Source organism: Podarcis bocagei (assembly GCF_964188305.1).
Source record: "Podarcis bocagei genome assembly, chromosome: 10".
Taxonomy (NCBI): Eukaryota; Metazoa; Chordata; class Lepidosauria; order Squamata; family Lacertidae; genus Podarcis; species Podarcis bocagei.
This window is the reverse complement of record NC_138135.1, coordinates 72,899,963-72,917,201: the sequence shown is the minus strand read 5'-3', so window position 1 is coordinate 72,917,201 and position 17,239 is coordinate 72,899,963. Positions and strand designations below refer to the sequence as shown.

The 17,239-nt window shown below is 44.1% G+C and overlaps 1 protein-coding gene across 19 annotated transcripts in view; it reads left to right on the top strand.

Moving 5' to 3' along the window:
- Positions 1–17,239, top strand: part of MAGI2 (membrane associated guanylate kinase, WW and PDZ domain containing 2) — a 618,868-nt gene that overhangs the window by 547,158 nt on the left and 54,471 nt on the right. For 16 of the 19 annotated variants that reach the window (XM_081210613.1, XM_081210621.1, XM_081210626.1 and 13 more), the window contains 2 exons: positions 1,160–1,246; positions 7,344–7,592. In XM_081210613.1, coding sequence (XP_081066739.1) covers positions 1,160–1,246; positions 7,344–7,592 — 336 coding nt within the window. The remainder of the gene's footprint in view (positions 1–1,159; positions 1,247–7,343; positions 7,593–17,239) is intronic. The other 3 variants (XM_081210614.1, XM_081210622.1, XM_081210629.1) reach the window with 1 other exon arrangement.

The window sequence follows — 17,239 nt, the reverse complement described above, 5'->3', positions numbered from 1 at the left end:
CAGCTCATACCCATTCATTAGGAGCACAATGTAAAAGCCTTTTAGCACAAACCAAACAGCAGCAGGTAGAAATAGGGCAGCTGCCTTGTCAGCATTATAAAGGTAAAGGTAAAGGTACCCCTGCCCGTATGGGCCAGTCTTGCCAGACTCTAGGGTTGTGCGCTCATCTCACTCTAGAGGCCGGGAGCCACCGCTGTCCGCAGACACTTCCGGGTCACATGGCGAGCGTGACAAGCTGCATCTGGCGAGCCAGCACAGCACACAGAACGCCGTTTACCTTCCCGCTGGTAAATGGTCCCTATTTATCTACTTGTACCCGGAGGTGCTTTCGAACTGCTAGGTTGGCAGGCGCTGGGACCGAACGACGGGAGCACACCCCGCCGCGGGGATTCGAACCGCCAACCATGAGTTCAGCAAGTCCTAGGCGCTGAGGTTTTACCCACAGCGCCACCCGCGTCCCCTTAGTATGTCAGCATTATACTAAAACCTAAACCATAGATAACAGAATTATTTCATTCTTAGACATTTAAGGAGTCATCAGAGTGGTTTTGTTTTTCTAGATATAGATAACACAAAGATGAGGCCTTAACTCGCAGTTTTCATCTGGAGTATATTTCTATGAGTCTGTTCACATCTTTGCAGTGTTTCCATATGTGGATTTGTGTCTGACATCTCAAAGCCTGCTGCCTGTGGGCCATTTCAGACACAACACAGAAACAAATACTACCGTGAACAGGGAGCTGAAGGCAATCCTGCACTCTGATAAGAATACCAATAGGTTTCTTGTGTTTTCAAAAACTGGTTTGACACATTCACATTTTACATTTTTAGGTGCACACTTAGAAAAAGGTAATGTGTGAAGAGGAGGCCATATTTGTCACAAGTGCGCTGAACTGAGCAATTGGAATAAGCAGATATGACTTTAAACCCCTTTCTGTCTACTCCTTCCCATTCAGTCAAGAACTCATTCTACCCTGCTTACCTTCCTAGCTTTGCCTTCCATTCCTACACATTGTAGCTGATCAAAACCTCATATTTCCAACCCCATCTCATTCTTCACAGTGTCATCTTCTTCTTTGGCACAGTCCTATGTCCCATTGTTAGCCGTATTGCAGTCATTCCAGTAAGGAGACTGATGTTCTTCTGTTGACCATTATAGACTCCTGGAGTCAGAAAAATTCTCTCCAGCCTGGTGCAACGCCCCCTAGCAGCTCCCCAAACCTTAGGAAAATGGCCAATAGCCAAGGTAACACACAGCACCTGATGATTAATTCCTTGAGGAAATTAATTATGCTTCTGCTTGTGCGGGTGACCACTTTTATTTGTTGCTGGTCCTTGCTGCTAACTGCATGTCTGGAACTTTCAGTTGAAGGAACTTCTTCTGGTCTGGAACTTGTAGCCGAATATTCTTTTTGGTGGCAAATATCAATCACGTATTGAGTAACAGGAACCTATCTTCAGAAAAACAATTTGAATAGGCTATTAGCAAACCTCCAGGATGCTAGAGAGAAACAGTAAGCAAAAATCCTCCCCTAAAGCTATGGAGGGGTGGTGAAAGGATTTTGTGTGTGGGCGAACTTTGGAGAGGGATCTTTAACTTACTACTAAATGAGGTGGACAAGTTTATTTTATTTATTATCTTACAGTATATTTCGCTTCATTTCATTTCAATTTATTTATTTATTTATTTATTTATTTATTGTTTCGTTTTGTGTGGGATTGTATGGGAAAAGGATTGCTGCCTCCGTAGGCAATAAGCAAAAGAACCCCCGCCCATCAAAGTAAATGATATTCATGCACATTCCCCCCCAAAGTACTGGAAGTTCTCCCAGCCGAACTTTGTGGAAGACAAAGTCAGGGTGTCATGCCCAAAGTTTGAGCTGAAGAGTCAGGTTGTTGACAGCCTTTATAACAGAATATTAGGACCAGTGCTTTTTTTCTGGGGGGACACAGGGGTACACATACCCCTAAACATGTTGTGAATCTAAGTTTGACCTCCTTGAGGGGCAGTATTTCAATATGAGTAGGAAAATGAGAGTACCCCTAAACATATTTTTTTAAGAAAAAAAGCACTGATTAGGACAAAACTAAGAGAGAAACCCTGACAGCCACACAGCATGCCATCATTACCAGAGTGCCCATGACCCTCCAAGCAGATGGACCCACACGTGCACAGACCCACACACCCATTTCCAGCACTCTGCTATTTTTAGTTTGTGCCTCAGCCATTCCCTCCTGGGTAGCTCAGGTTTGTGGGCTGAAACCACTGTTGCCACACAGCTCTGTCATAGTATCATTATAGCACAAAACGTCAGTCCATTTCTCTAATTGACTGTGCGCTCTGGAATGTAGTATCCACTCACTAAGTTCATACAACAAAGCGGGGGCACTTGGTAAGCTCCAGCTTGAGAATGAGAACTTCTAGCAGATGAGTGGGCCATGCTGAATCTTCACCAGCTTCTAGCTGTAGCCCCAGTGAACAAGCATATCATGTAGGTGATGGGTTTGAGAGCCATGTCCCCAATGCATAGCTGCTATTAGGAAAGATAAGCAAAGTCTCCTCCATAATCTTCACTGCCCCACCGCCCACCCCCCCAGAAAAACTAAAACAGGCCTGAGGAAGCACTCTTGAAAGAGCAAAAACCCAGTTGGAGGAAAGACAGCCAGTGCTTCATGGTTGGGTAATAAAGGTAAAGGTAAAGGGACCCCTGACCATTAGGTCCAGTCGTGACCGACTCTGGGGTTGCGCGCTCATCTTGCTTTATTGGCCGAGGGAGCTGGCGTACAGCTTCCAGGTCATGTGGCCAGCATGACTAAGCCACTTCTGGCAAACCAGAGCAGCGCACGGAAACACCGTTTACCTTCCTGCTGGAGCGGTACCTATTTATCTGCTTGCACTTTGACGTGTTTTCAAACTGCTAGGTTGGCAGGAGCAGGGACCAAGCAACGGGAGCTCACCCCGTCACGGGGAGTCGAACCGCCAACCTTCTGATCAGCAAGTCCTAGGCTCTGTGGTTTAACCCACAGTGCCACCCGCGTCCCTGGGTAATAACTTTCCCCAAATCTCGGAAGTATGTTCGAAGCTCTTGAGAATGAACACAGCATAGAATATTGCAAGAATGGGAGGAATCTAATAAAGTCCAGTCATGAAACAACCACACAGGGAAAAAGTATGTTTGGGCTTGTTCATTCTGAGAGCATTTAATAGTCGGGTCTGCATCTTAGATTTAAGGAGCCATAATACCTTCAGAACTTTAAAAAAATGAGGAAAAGAAATGCCAGGTATTGAAACCTGATCAGGAAAGAGTGACATTCCAATGTACAGAAGGACTAAAATGCTAGTCTTTGTGGAGAGCATACCCAATCTTTAACTCTCCCTCCCATGGACAGATTTTTCAGAATAGATGGATATCCAATAGCAATATAAAATCGGCTCTACCTGGTTTATCATTCTTTCCTGTACTTAATGGGAATCTGTTACATTCATTTATAGCTGAGTTAGCACTCGGTAATTCTGTGGGCTAAGATAATTTTCTTTCTGTTGCACCCGCAGTGACGTAAACCGTATTCAGGCTTCTAAAACATGGCAGCCAGAAAATGAGATCTTTCTTGTCACTGACGATGGCATTTAGCTGCAGGTCTGGTTCAATAACTTTGGGAGATTTTCAATTCTAATATAGCAGCATAATGATTGTTTGTTTTTCTTTCGTCTCCCTTGCGCGAATCACTTTGTTTCACAGTTGTACAAGGACTGCTAGAGGACATGCTTTCCTGCCTGAGAAAAGAGAGACTTATCCTTCATTCAGCGAAACTTGATTTTGCACTTTGAAGATTTTGCTTGATATGTTGTGATGTGTGTGGCAGAGAGAAAGCTAGTCAGCTATTTTGTAATATGCATCTTTATCAGTTGGAGGAGGGGAAAGACACATTTGATTTTATCTGAAATTAAAGCATTCCAAATATGGACCCATTATCTGTTTTATGAGTGGAAGTATGCAATCCTATACATACTTTCCTGGGAATAAGCTTCACTGAATTCATGTGAATTCATGCATAGGGTATGAAAAGCATCATATTATTTAATCCAGGGATCACCAACCTCTTTGGACCAGTGGACAGAATTTTGAGAGAGTCAAAAAAGCCATGGGGGAGGGGGGTGGCATAACACCCTATGAGCGAGAGAGCCCTCCTGGCATCATTATGCTTACCAGGGGGTGTCAGCTGTGTCCTGCTGCTACTGTTTGTAGAGATCACACAATATTGATTTTACACAGAGAGAGAGAGGTGCTATTGCTGTCTAATAGCCACAGGGAACATCTATCAGTACCAGGGAAGACATACAAGATAGCTACGCCACACTCACTCTCATTTCACCTAAATTTACCGGAAGGTACGTGTACATTTTGCCCCATAACTTATTTTCTAGGAGGGCTAGAGAAATACTTTTTTAAAAAGAAAAAAGAAAAAGCTCAGCATCTGGAGCACCTGCCCAGCAGTGCCAATCAGTCTTCATGGGTGCTGGGTTGGCAACCTCTGGTTTAATCACTAGTTGTGCTAGAATTATCAAGAGTTTTTCATGTCCATTCTGTTCTTGTTGAAGAGAGACAATAACATTTTTGTCCGGCTTTCCTCTAAGACTTCACTTATTCAAAGCTAGCAGGGTGAGGCACAAGGGAGGCTCTATGGCAGGCATAGGCAAACTGGGCCCTCCAGATGTTTTGGGACTACAACTCCCATCATCCCTAGCTAACAGGACCAGTGGTCAGGGATGATGGGAGGTGTAGTCCCAAAACATCTGGGGGATCGAGTTTGCCTATGCCAGCTCTATGGCTTCCTGATTGCTTACCTGGATGAGGACGGGTACAGTGTGCCCTCCAGATTCAGCCCCAGGGAGCATGGCCAATGGTCAGGAACATCTGGAGGGGTTACTGTGTTGGCCCATATAAGAATGCTTTATAGAACTGACCAGGGAGGAGAGAGGATCATAGTCTAAAACTTTTCTGTGGTTGGTAGCTCTGAGTGTTCATAGTGAACCAACCTCTCTCGCTGGTACCATTTTCATTTTAGCACCTGGAATGGGTTACACTGCAGTGTGTTCATTAGCTCTTACTGTATTATTAATCTTCAATAATTAATCTTTCACACTGCATTACGGTGTGGTACGCTGGTTTGACATCAACTGATAGGAAGTGCCTACAGAGGGTGATGAATACAGCACAAGATATTATGGGCTGTCCCGTGAATCCGCTGGATGAAATAGCAGAAGAACGTTGCCTCAGGAGAGTGAGGAAAATTCTCAGGGATGATTTACTCCCTGGCCGGCACTTTCTTGATCACCTGCCCTCAGGCAGAAGATATAGAAGCATGATTAGTCGCACCAACAGGGTAAAGAACAGCTTCTATCCATGGGCTGTTAGGCTGCTGAATGAAAAGATAACAACAGGGCAACTGACTTCCGGGTTTGGTGGGTGTGCATCAGTAAATGAGGGGAATTAAGACTAAGAGAGCTGCGTGGGGGGTGCTCGTGTAAGCTCACTGTATACAAGTTGTTCAAGTGACAATAAAGTATTTCAATATTTCAATAAAGGATCTGCCAGAGAAATAGAGCTGTGTTTTGTCCACATTTTATTTTTTTACTTTTTGCTGACCACCAAAGATATAAATACAATACTACTTCCATCCTTCTATGTTCTCTGCATTTGTATGAATATAAAGTATATGGAGTATCATAGAATTGTAGAGTTGGAAGGGGTCCTGAGGGTCATCTAATCCAAGCCCTTGCAAGGCAGGAATATGCAGCTGCCCCATGTGGGGATCAAACCCGCGACCTTGGGGTTGTCAGCCCCATGCTGATGGGACCAGTTGAGAGAAGGCTGGTCCACGATGCAAGTGAAGCTAAGGATTTGAGTTCTGTGTACAAGGACAGGTTTTCTTTTCGTAAGACAACCTATATTTGATAACAGGTTCTTATATGGGATTAATCTTCCCTGAATTAATCCCTCTAGTCCACAAACATCTTTTGAATAGGCTGTTCTCTTTTCAAAAGGGAAGTCAAGCAGTTAATCCCCATTACTCTGTTGGTTGCCTGCTTAAATTTTTCTAGTTTGAAGGCAAATACCTTAATATTGAATTAAATGTTGAATTAGACATACTTAATAGACATAGATAGATAAAGAAAGGTCTGATTCATTTCCTTGGAATTCAACACCCATTATTAGTAATGATATAATTTATATAGCAGTATTAATGTGCTATCAGTGTACAGCATGTGCCCAACATAAGCAACCCACCCCCACAGAATATAGTTTTAGTCTCTCACTGGGGGAAGCAGAGGTGCTGTGTGTGGCAGCAGTTGTGGAATTGCTTACACGATTCAGATTATTACTCAATTTCCATAGTTTCCAGTCAATGCTCTGATGGTACCTGGATTCTGAGCTTTCAGGTGGATTCTTAGAGCAGCTTAAAGTAAAAGCTGAAATCCATACCAATCAGACCTATGAAAACAATACCTACCATTTTAAAACTCCTTGAATAGAACCTAGAGCAAGGGCCACAATTAAAGTGGATTGATCTTAAATGCCTGGGAACATAAAAAGGTTTCACGTGGTGTGAAAAAGATGCAAGTGAACCTTCCTGGTAACTCCAGAGCTAGGATGCCATCGCTGAAAAGGCCACCACTGTTTTCCTGTCTCAGGCTTTCTGCAGCCTTCATTGCCAAAATGTTTCTACTTGCCTTTGCTTGCTATTGTTATCAGTGATAACTGTGGTCACTGACTTGAATCATAAGAAGTCTGGTCTATGGGAAAATGTTATAGTGGTCCATGTACTGCTAAGGCAGAATTAGGGTGGATCAGGTCCAATTAGAACTGATGAAGTATTCATTTAAATAAATCCACAATAGACAAGATTTAAATTGAGTCAGGTCTCACTAGTAATTACCTGCTCTGAATGTTATGGCTCTATTTTGGATCATATGTACTAGTTTAAGAAAGGGTGCCTTGATTGTTTTGCTGCCTTATCAAAGTGGATCCCTGTTACTAGATCCGGTCCTCCTATACTGGGTGCAGTTTTGTTTAGCACGCCCAGTATTTTGTGTTCTAGAAAGCCAGATAGATTCGAGTTTGGTGAGTGTCTGTTTCAGTGGCGTAGCGTGGGTTGTCAGCACCCGGGGCAAGGCAAGTAATTTGCGCCCCCTAACCCGTGGATTTGCGCCCCCTAACCCCAACCCCCAGATGTTGCTCCCGGTGCGGCCGCCCCCCCCCCGCACCCCGCACGCTACGCCACTGGTCTGTTTTGTCAACAGACAACCTAGATTCTTAATCTTTGTGTGATTTCTGTTTCAGGAGAACCGTGCCCTGAGAATGGCAGGAGTCCAGGCTCTGTGTCTACGCACCACAGTTCTCCAAGAAGCGACTATGCCACATATGCTAACAGCAATCATGCTGGATCAAGTAGCAATGCTACAGCCCCAGAGGGCTTTGCTTCGCACAGCTTGCAAACAAGCGATGTTGTCATCCATCGCAAAGAAAATGAAGGGTTTGGTTTCGTTATCATTAGCTCCTTGAACAGGCCTGAATCTGGATCTACAATAAGTGAGTTAATTTTTTTTCCTGTCAATTGTTGCTCCAATTCCTTTACAAAAATCCTATAAAACTTCCTTTTGCCAACTGTACAGTGGTACAGTGGTGCCTCGCAAGACGAAAATAATCCGTTCTGTGATTCTCTTCGTCTAGCGGTTTTTTCGTCTTGCAAAGCAAGCCCATTGAAGGATTAGCGGATTAGCGCTATTAGCGCTATTAGCGGCTTATCTGCTGATCGGATCAGCTGATAAGCGGCTTAGCGGCTTAGAAAAAGGGGGGGAAAGGAAAAAAAACCAGCAGGAACTCGCAAGACATTGTCGTCTTGCGAAGCAAGCCCGTAGGAAATTCGTTTTGCGAAGCACCTCCAAAACGGAAAACTCTTTCGTCAAGCAAGTTTTCCGTCTTGCGAGGCATTCGTCTTGCGGGGCACCACTGTAACTCGGATTAAGCACTTAATTCGTTCCGGAGGTCCGTTCTTAACCTGAAACTGTTCTTAACCTGAGGTACCACTTTAGCTAATGGGGCCTCCTGCTGCCGCCACGCGATTTCTGTTTTCATCCTGAAGCAAAGTTCTTAACCTGAGGTACTATTTCTGGGTTAGCAGAGTCTGTAACCTGAAGCGTCTGAAACCTGAAGCGTCCGTAACCCGAGGTACCACTGTATATGCAGCTAATCCATTGAGTTCCATTTATTCATAGACTTCAGCATTTATAAAGTTGTATATCCTTGCGTGCTTTGGGTCAAGAGACCAATTATTTCACACAGTTCTCTCTTTCAAATGTTTCCTGCCCATGATTTAGAGAGATTCTATTTGTATGGTTTTGTCTCCTTGTTAGGCTGTGCTCTGAAATAATAAAGCTGCCAATAAGGCATTAAGCACTGTGTACATCAAACAACCGGACTAAAAAGAGTCTCGTTGTTTAAGACTAGACAAATGAGAAACTGAGAGAAACTGAAACTAGGGTTGCCTTATTTCAAAAAGTAAAAAACAGGAAACCCTGAAAGTTTTTGAGTTTTTTTAGGAAAACCCAAAAGTTTCTGAGATTATTTTTTTAATTTTTTTTACAAAAGTGCTCCCAAAAGTGATTTTCACTTGCCTAAGATATAGGACAAAGCGACAGCTTTTGGAAATAGCAACCCTACCTGACATTCATTGAGGCATTCTGCAAAAAAAAAAAAGAAGCATATTGCCAGTTGAATACACTGAGTCTTCTGGCATGATAAATGTTGACACGTGCTCCCATGGGTTACCTGTGAAGCAAATAAATAAATTTTAAACAGTATTGTTGAAACGGTATTTTAAACAGTAGGCACTTGCTGGATAACCTTCAAATTTAAATTGTAACACGGGATATGAGTGGCCCTCAAAAGAAGCTAAACAACAATCAGATAGATATTATTACTGTGACTATTATCTAATTTTACTTAATATGTTAATTTGAACAGCAGGTGTGGCTTGATTTCATTGTGGAAATTTGCTGTGGGTTTTTGTTTGTTTGTTTTTTGCAGTTCCCTTGATGGAAGCATGATGTTTTGAGAAATTACTGGGGCTGTTGCTGCTCACAGAGCCATTTTAAGCCTTAAGCTACTTGAATTCCAAGAGGACTAGGCTGGAAGATGCCACTGGATGCAATCAAGAGAAAGCTAAGTGAGCTTAAGTTCAGTTGAAACCAATGGGATTTAAATCCACAATCAAGCACTTAAGTCCCATTGATTTCATGGTTAACTTTCTCTGGATTGTGCCCACTGTATTTCAGCATTCACCTCCCTTCCATATAGCAGCATCTGACTGGGTCTTTGTGCAGAGTTTTTCCGGATTTTTATTCCACTTTTCAAAGGACTGTCAAGAGCAAAGTGTGACTTTCTGGGTCAGCTGCCCATGGACTGCAGAAAATCGTCGTCACTGGGACATTTAAAACTGGGCCTAGCAGTTGGGAAACAATTTGAGGTGATTAAACCCCCTCTACACACACAAATGGATAGGGAAAATTGAAGTGTGTTCATCGTTTAAGTTAAATAACTGTGAGCAGTAGCCAATCAGAGGATTAGGCTGGCAACCAGAACTAGCCAGTTAGAAGTGAGGGCTTTAATGATGTAATTGGCTTTTCAATCAGAGAGGGAGAAGAGGCTTTAGCCATCCTGTCCCCAGTTTTCCTGGCCCTGTTGAATACAGAGGATAATAGTCTGGTTGAACAAGCATAGGATTACGCTATAAGTGTATTATTAAATAATACAGGCATAGGCAAACTCAGCCCTCCAGATGTATTGAGACTACAATTCCCATCATCCCTGACCACTGGTCCTGTTAGCTAGGGATGATGGGCGTTGTAGTCCCAAAACATCTGGAGGGCCGAGGTTGCCTATGCCTGAAATAATATATACAGTGGTACCTCTAGCTGTGGACATGATCTGTTCCGGGGTGCCGTTTGCACCACGAAAAGTCCACAACTAGAGCGGCACTTCGACGCAAGCACAGAGTGCGATAGAGCACTTCTGTGCAGGTGCGAAGTACGCAGAACGCTTCTGCACATGGACGAAGCACGCAGAAGTATACACTTCCGGGTTTGCTGCGTTCGCAACCTGAAAAGACACAACATCGATCTAACGCAACATGAGGTATGACTGTATTGTGGGAAGAGGTACAAAACTGAACCACATGGTTTTTAGACTTGTATTGATTTTTTAAAGTAATTGGTTGGTATTCAATTAAGTTTTACTCAGAGGAGATCTATTAAAATTAATGAGCACATGAAGCGGATCCCACCGCTACTACCAATTGTGGCAGATCCCATGGCTAACACGGATTGAAGGCCTTCAGACAAGACCTACCCGGAGATGCCAGGGATTAGACTTGGGACCTTTGACGGGCAATGCCTGCACTGTGCAACTGAGCTATGGCCCACCTCATATGAGATGCCAGGAAGGAGATGTTGCGTTGCTTTCATAGTAGACTAAAATAGCAACATAGCAACTTGCTTTTAAATTCTGTTACTGCAAATACTATTGTCATTTAATGTACACTTGTTTTATTTGCAAAATAAAAAAAAATGTTTTTATTATTAGTTCCTTATGTAGCATCTCAGTGTTGCACAGAACTATAGAGAGTAATATAAGCAAAAATAACCCAGTAGGTCCCTGAGCCCTGGGAGCTGATCATTTATTGGACAGCCAATGCTGCTGACATTTTCACAAGCAAGCTTTCAGAGCAACCAGCCAACCAGCCATTCTTTTTTTTACCCTACATGGTGTGCCATAGCATTAAACAAAGGAAGCGAAGAATAAATATTTAAATATGTTCAGTAAAAATGTTAATGTATTCACTGCAAGCCAGCCAAGGGGAGAATTCATTGAAAATACCAGTATGGAAAGAGAATTGTCTGTAATGTCAGGTAGACATTGTCTCCCTGGTCTTAGGATTTCAAATAGAGTCCTGCAGTTTTATTTGCAATTGTTAGAGCTGCCATGAATAAGTACAGCCCAAGAAATACCCACATAGGAGGTAACCTTTGGGACAGAACAGTAAGCAAGATTAGTTTGTGCATTTTAAAAAGGTTTTATCAGCACCAACTTTCTCCTTATATTATTGGAATTTTGTAGGCCTGGGCATTGGAAACAAGGTGATGTGCTGAGGGAACTTGAACTGGGAGATGCCTGGTTCTTTGCATCCCCATGGGAACTTGCCAGAGGAGGGAGATATGAGTTGCACTTCAGTGCAACCACTGCAGCCAGAGGTCAGGTGACTAAAGGGACCAATTGGCTTCTGCCTGATCCCATAAAGCATCTGACTCTGGCTTGGCTCCTCCATCTAAGCAACTCCCTCAGGCATTGTTCCAGACTACCAGTCCCCGTTTACTCCTTAGCCTCTTCCCTGGCTTGACTACCTGCCCAGTTGGTACCTGCCTGTCTGTCTCCAGATCATGAGCCTTGACAAGTCCAGAGGGTCTGCCTCCCTCTCTAATTTCTTACTTGGTAGCCTGGCACCAAGTCCAGTCACATAAATGCTCAATAATTTAAGAAGGTAGGTGTGACAGCCAAGAGGAAAGTAGGTGAGCCAGAGCAGGTCTCCTTCAATGGCCAGCCCATTATGGGGAGCAGGCAAAATAGAAGAGCATATTGTCTATCAGAAAAAGTAATGTGGCTTTCCCTTGCAAGGGCCTGTCCTCAAGTGGCCACGATGTCCAGTCCTCAGCTATCACACAGGGTGTAGACTTTTCTCAGAGTGCTTGCTGCCGCCACCTACTAAAAACATAAGATAAGCCTGCTGGATCAGGCCAATAGCCCATCTAGTCCAGCATCCAGTGGCTGGACAGATGCTTGTACTACTACTACTACTACTACTACTACTACTACTACTACTATTATTATTAGAGCCCAAGCTAGCCTGTACGCTAGGCATGAGCGTAGCAGCTCTCTGCCCACCTGCAACTCCCAGAAATGGGCATTCAGAGGCATACTGCCTCTGACAGTGGAGGTTGAACATTGCCACCATGGTTGGTAGCCATCAATAGCCCTGTCCTCCATGAAATTGCCTAACCCTCTTTTAAAGCCTTACCATTTGGTGGCCGTCATTGCCTCCTGTAGGAGCATGTTCCATAGTTGGACTTTGCACAGTGTGATGAAGTGCCTCCTTTTCGCTTTCCTAAATATTACAGGCATAGAGAAAGCAGTAGGACTCTCCTTTTACATCCTGACTCAAGCATATCTACACCAAATATGTGGAATGAGATAAACAGAAGCAGCTGCAGGCCTGGCCTCCCAGCAGCCAGCATTGCTGCCATGTATTGGGATGGTGTGGGGATGGGGCACAGTAGCAGTGAGGCTGGGACAGGGCCAGTGGGGCAGCACTACTCTGGCCTCGCTGCTGCCTTGCCCCAGACCTGCCCTGTCCTTGTACACAGTGCAAACACACACACACATACACACACACTCCCTGGTGGCCACTCCTGCCTTGGGATCCATCAAGGCCAGAACCCAGAGAGTTAAACAGAAACATAGTTTTAATTAAGGAACAGAACATTCAGAACAAGTAATATTTCTCTACAGAGTTCTTACACTGCTAGTTTCCTGATTAAACATCACTGTCTATCTTGAAGTGTCATAACAGCTATCCTAACTCTATTAAATACCATCTCTTGTTCCCCTCAGTCTCTCTTGTCTGTCACAGCCAGCCTCCACTCTGTCATTCTCCAGCAGACATTATCAGTCACTCAACTCTAACTCTGCCCAGCTATCCATTCCACTCCACTAATGTCAGTCATTCTTCCACTACCTCGTCAATCACAAGAAGCAATCCCAGGGCCTCCGCCTCCAAAACAAATCCTCCCAGGGCATAGGCAGCTTGCAGCCATGCCTTTCCCAGGTGCATAGCGACAAGGAGCTGTGTGGTCTAGCTCACTTGTTTCCTGCCACTGAGATTGGTGGATTTGATATGGTTTATTTATTTAAAATAGTTACCCAATACCTCTGCACTCTCAAGAGAGCCCTCAGGGCAGTTTGCAACAAATACCTTAACACAGTAGGAACTGAGAGCAGGAAAATCTTAAAGGGTATACGTAGAAGCATCATCAAAAGAAGAGCATAGCTGTCAACCTTCCCTTTTTTTGCGGGAAATTCCCTTATTCCAGTGCCGTTTCCCACTGCTTCCCGCTGCTATCCTGGATTGTTAGATATCCCGTAGACTGTCCCCGGGACAGGTGAGGCTGCTGATCCCTTATTTTCAAATCTGAAAGTTGACAGCTATGAAGAAGAGTATTAAAGCATCATTTACAAATCCTTAGAAGCTTCATGAAATAAAAACGTTTCCCTCTGCTAAAAACTGTTAAAGACAGTCACACTTCCTTCAGGGAAGTGTTTCATAACTGGGCTGCTTCCACCAAAAAAGCCTTGTCCAACCTGCCCAATATGGCAGCAGGGCAGAGAGCAGTGCTTCAGGTGATAACTGCAACTGGCAGGCAGGTTCATGTGAGAGGAAGCAGTCCTTCAGATATTCTGGTCCCTCCCTCTTTAGAACAGGGTTGGGGAACTTCAGGCCAGAGAGTCAAATTCATCCCTCCAAGTCTGACCCTCGGAAATCTCCTTAGGACACACTTCCTCTCCTCAGGTCATATCCCTTGCCCATCCCTACTCCTTGAAATGTGAAGTGGCTGAAATGTGTCCTTGAATGTTGATAATGCATTTTGGTGTCCTGGATGGAGGATATCAGGGAGTGTGTGCCCACTTTCCACACTGGCTCTGTCTGCTTTTGCCTCTGGCATGGGACCCTCATTAGGTTGCCCAAAAGAGAATGCTGGGCTGAAAACAATCGGTGCGACATTGCTCTCTTGACTTCCCAATGCTGGGTGTCACTACCAAGAGGTACAAGGCAGCAGGGAGTTCAGTGCCGTGTGGGCACAGCAACAGGCACTTCAAACTGGCTCTGCCACTGCACCTGAGAACTCCTCACCCCTCCAAAAAAAGCCCTGCATGTACACAAATAGCCCTTACACTGGTTTTAACCCTTGAGTGAGGGATATACGGTTACGGGACAGTTTCCATCCTCACTTCCTCATATCTAGCATAGCTTTAACAAAAATGTTTCAAGGGAAGTATGGCAGGGCCGGCCCACCCATGAGGCAGACTGAGGCAACTGTTTTGGGTGGTGGAATCCTGCAGGGTGCTGCCGGAGAAGCAAGGAGAAGCAGCAGCAGCTTCCAGCAAGATCTTGCAGAGCTCTCATGAGATCTTGTGAGGGTTCAGTGAGATCTTACCGGAAGCCTGACCCCTGGTAAGTGAAGCTTTGGCAGGGCAGGGAGACATCACCTTCCCATTTCATCTCAGGTGGCAAAACGGGACAGGCCACCCCGGAACTATGGCATAAAGCCTTTATTCAAGGAACATAAGGTCCACAGGAAGGGAACATCAGGCAGTATTTTCTCACATCATCTCCCTCTGATAGCTGTGTACGTCGCATCTTCTGGCTGCCCCACAACTCCTGGAGTTTCACTGGTGAAGACACATGAGGAAAAGGCCGCGGGAGTGATTGATAGTGGGTGTTAGATGGCAAAAAGGCATCTGAAGGGAAACAAGCTAAGCATACTGAGTTATGTGTTATATCTCCCAATTAAATCATGGCATGCTGGGAGTTAAAGCTGAATTAAAGCTCTTGCACCTATGGAGAATTGTGGGCACAATAAATATTCATGTGATCAGCTGTGTAACATATTAGAAAGGACAGCTGGCTCAGGAGGGTTTGTTGGCTTAGTTTTCTATCGGTTTCTGTTTACATTACAAAACTATTGTAAGAAGTTATTATCTGCCAGAGGTTATAGTACAGATACAATACAGGTTTGGATTCCCCAGCACACACACTCACCTGTTCGCATCTGACATTTACCCAGTGTACAAAAAGAAATGTGAGAAAACAGGCAAGTGACTTTTTACAAAATACAATCTCTCAGCTGTTAGGGGAAATACATACAGAACAGATGAAAAGACACCGTACTTGTAAAAGTGAGAAACATTATTTGTCACTGACACCAGCTTGTAACGATCAGTGCTTTCTGGGGGCATGCTGTGATATTAGCCGGAGCTCAGTATGAGTTTAGTGATTTTCTGTCAAGAGAAATAATTTTTGTTTTAAAAAGAAGAAACAGAAAGGTACGGTGTTTTCTTCAGCACCCAGTGTTTCTTCTAACTTTCTGCGTGCAAATTTGGAGGGAAACAAGAATATATTAACAACTTGGCATTTTTTATATTGTAATGTTTTATTGTTTTGCTCTTATTTTTCTTGTAATTCCCTTCAATAAAACCATGCAGTGATTTTGGGGTGAGGGTTAAAATAGCACATTGGAAGATTTTCGTCCCATGATCTAAAGCAGTGAGAGAGTGCTCTACCCTTCAATGAAGGACACAGCTCTGTACAAATATCCCTTGGTCCTTATGGAGCTCCACAAAAGTGGCCTTCATAAGGCGGAAGCTTCAAAAGATCATAGGACTGAAGTGCCTCATGGTCTGAGGGCATGTGATGCAGCCATCTTGCTGGTGCTGAGCAGCTCTGGCCTGGTCAGTGTCTACATGGGAGAGATTGTCTGGGAATCCTATGTACGGCCCTTTCAGTTCCATGGTGGAAGTTGGGTGACCTGTATAGATGAAATTATATACATAGACATAGATATGTATTATGTCTGTGTGTATGTGGTACATATCTATATCAATAGGTAGATGATAGATATCTTCACACCAAATATATGTAATTAGCTGCAGCATAAAATAGGATATTCCACTTTTTCTGTTATTGAAGAATAGGTAGTAACATTTCGCCTGATCTTCCCCATTTCAAAACTGCCTTTCGTTCTGGCTTCTGATTCCAGTCCAGCGAGCCCCTTTGGACATACAGAAGGGCATCACTTTACCAATTGGTTTTTCCCATGCTCTGCCTCATTCTGTACTTTATTTACTTCAGAAATTGCTTCTGAAGCTCTTCTGAATTTCAGAAGCCACTTGAGACGCCATGTGGGGTGGCAGCGAATGTGCTGTCAGGGAATGAAAGGATTAGAGTCTCTTGGGGTCTGCGGAACTGACTATAAGCTCCTTTCGATTGGAGACCACACCTGGAAATGGGAGCTGACATAATAGGCAGCTAAAGGTCTCTAAGTCTATAATGGTTTGTAGAACTGTGGGAGACATGATTAATACAGAAGAGAGGTTCATTAGCATTATGGTAATTAATATATGCACTGACTGTTAGTATTTGAGGCTGCAAGTTATACCATCAGTGTTCCTCCCATTCCAAGTGTGAAAGGATGGACGTGGCAGGGAAGAGGCTAGGCAGAACCTTTCTCATGGCCATTCTCCCCCTCATGCAGAGAATTTATTTAAAAATGTTCTATGCATTTTTGAAATGGGAATAAGTTGTTGTTGTTGTTGTTTAGTCATTTAGTCGTGTCCGACTCTTCGTGACCCCATGGACCAGAGCAAGCCAGGCACTCCTGTCTTCCACTGCCTCCCGCAGTTTGGTCAAACTCATGTTGGTAGCTTCGAGAACACTATCCAGCCATCTCATCCTCTGTCGTCCCCTTCTCCTTGTGCCCTCAATTTTTCCCAACATCAGGGTCTTTTCCAGGGAGTCTTCTCTTCTCATGAGGTGGCCAAAGTCTTGGAGCCTCAGCTTCACGATCTGCCCTTCCAGTGAGCACTCAGGGCTGATTTCCTTAAGAATGGATAGGTTGGATCTTCTTGCAGTCCATGGGACTCTCAAGAGTCTCTTCCAGCACCATAATTCAAAAGCATCAATTCTTCGGCGATCAGCCTTCTTTATGGTCCAGCTTTCACTTCCATACATCACTACTGGGAAAACCATAGCTTTAACTATACAGACCTTTGTTGGCAAGGTGGTGTCTCTGCTTTTTGAGATGCTGTCTAGGTTTGTCATTGCTTTTCTCCCAAGAAGCAGGCATCTTTTAATTTCGTGACTGCTGTCACAATCTGCACCGATCATGGAGCCCAAGAAAGTAAAATCTCTCACTGCCTCCACTTCTTCCCCTTCTATTTGCCAGGAGGTGATGGGACCAGTGGCCATGATCTTAGGTTTTTTGATGTTCAGCTTCAGACCATATTTTGCGCTCTCCTCTTTCACCCTAATTAAAAGGTTCTTTAATTCCTCCTCACTTTCTGCCATCAAG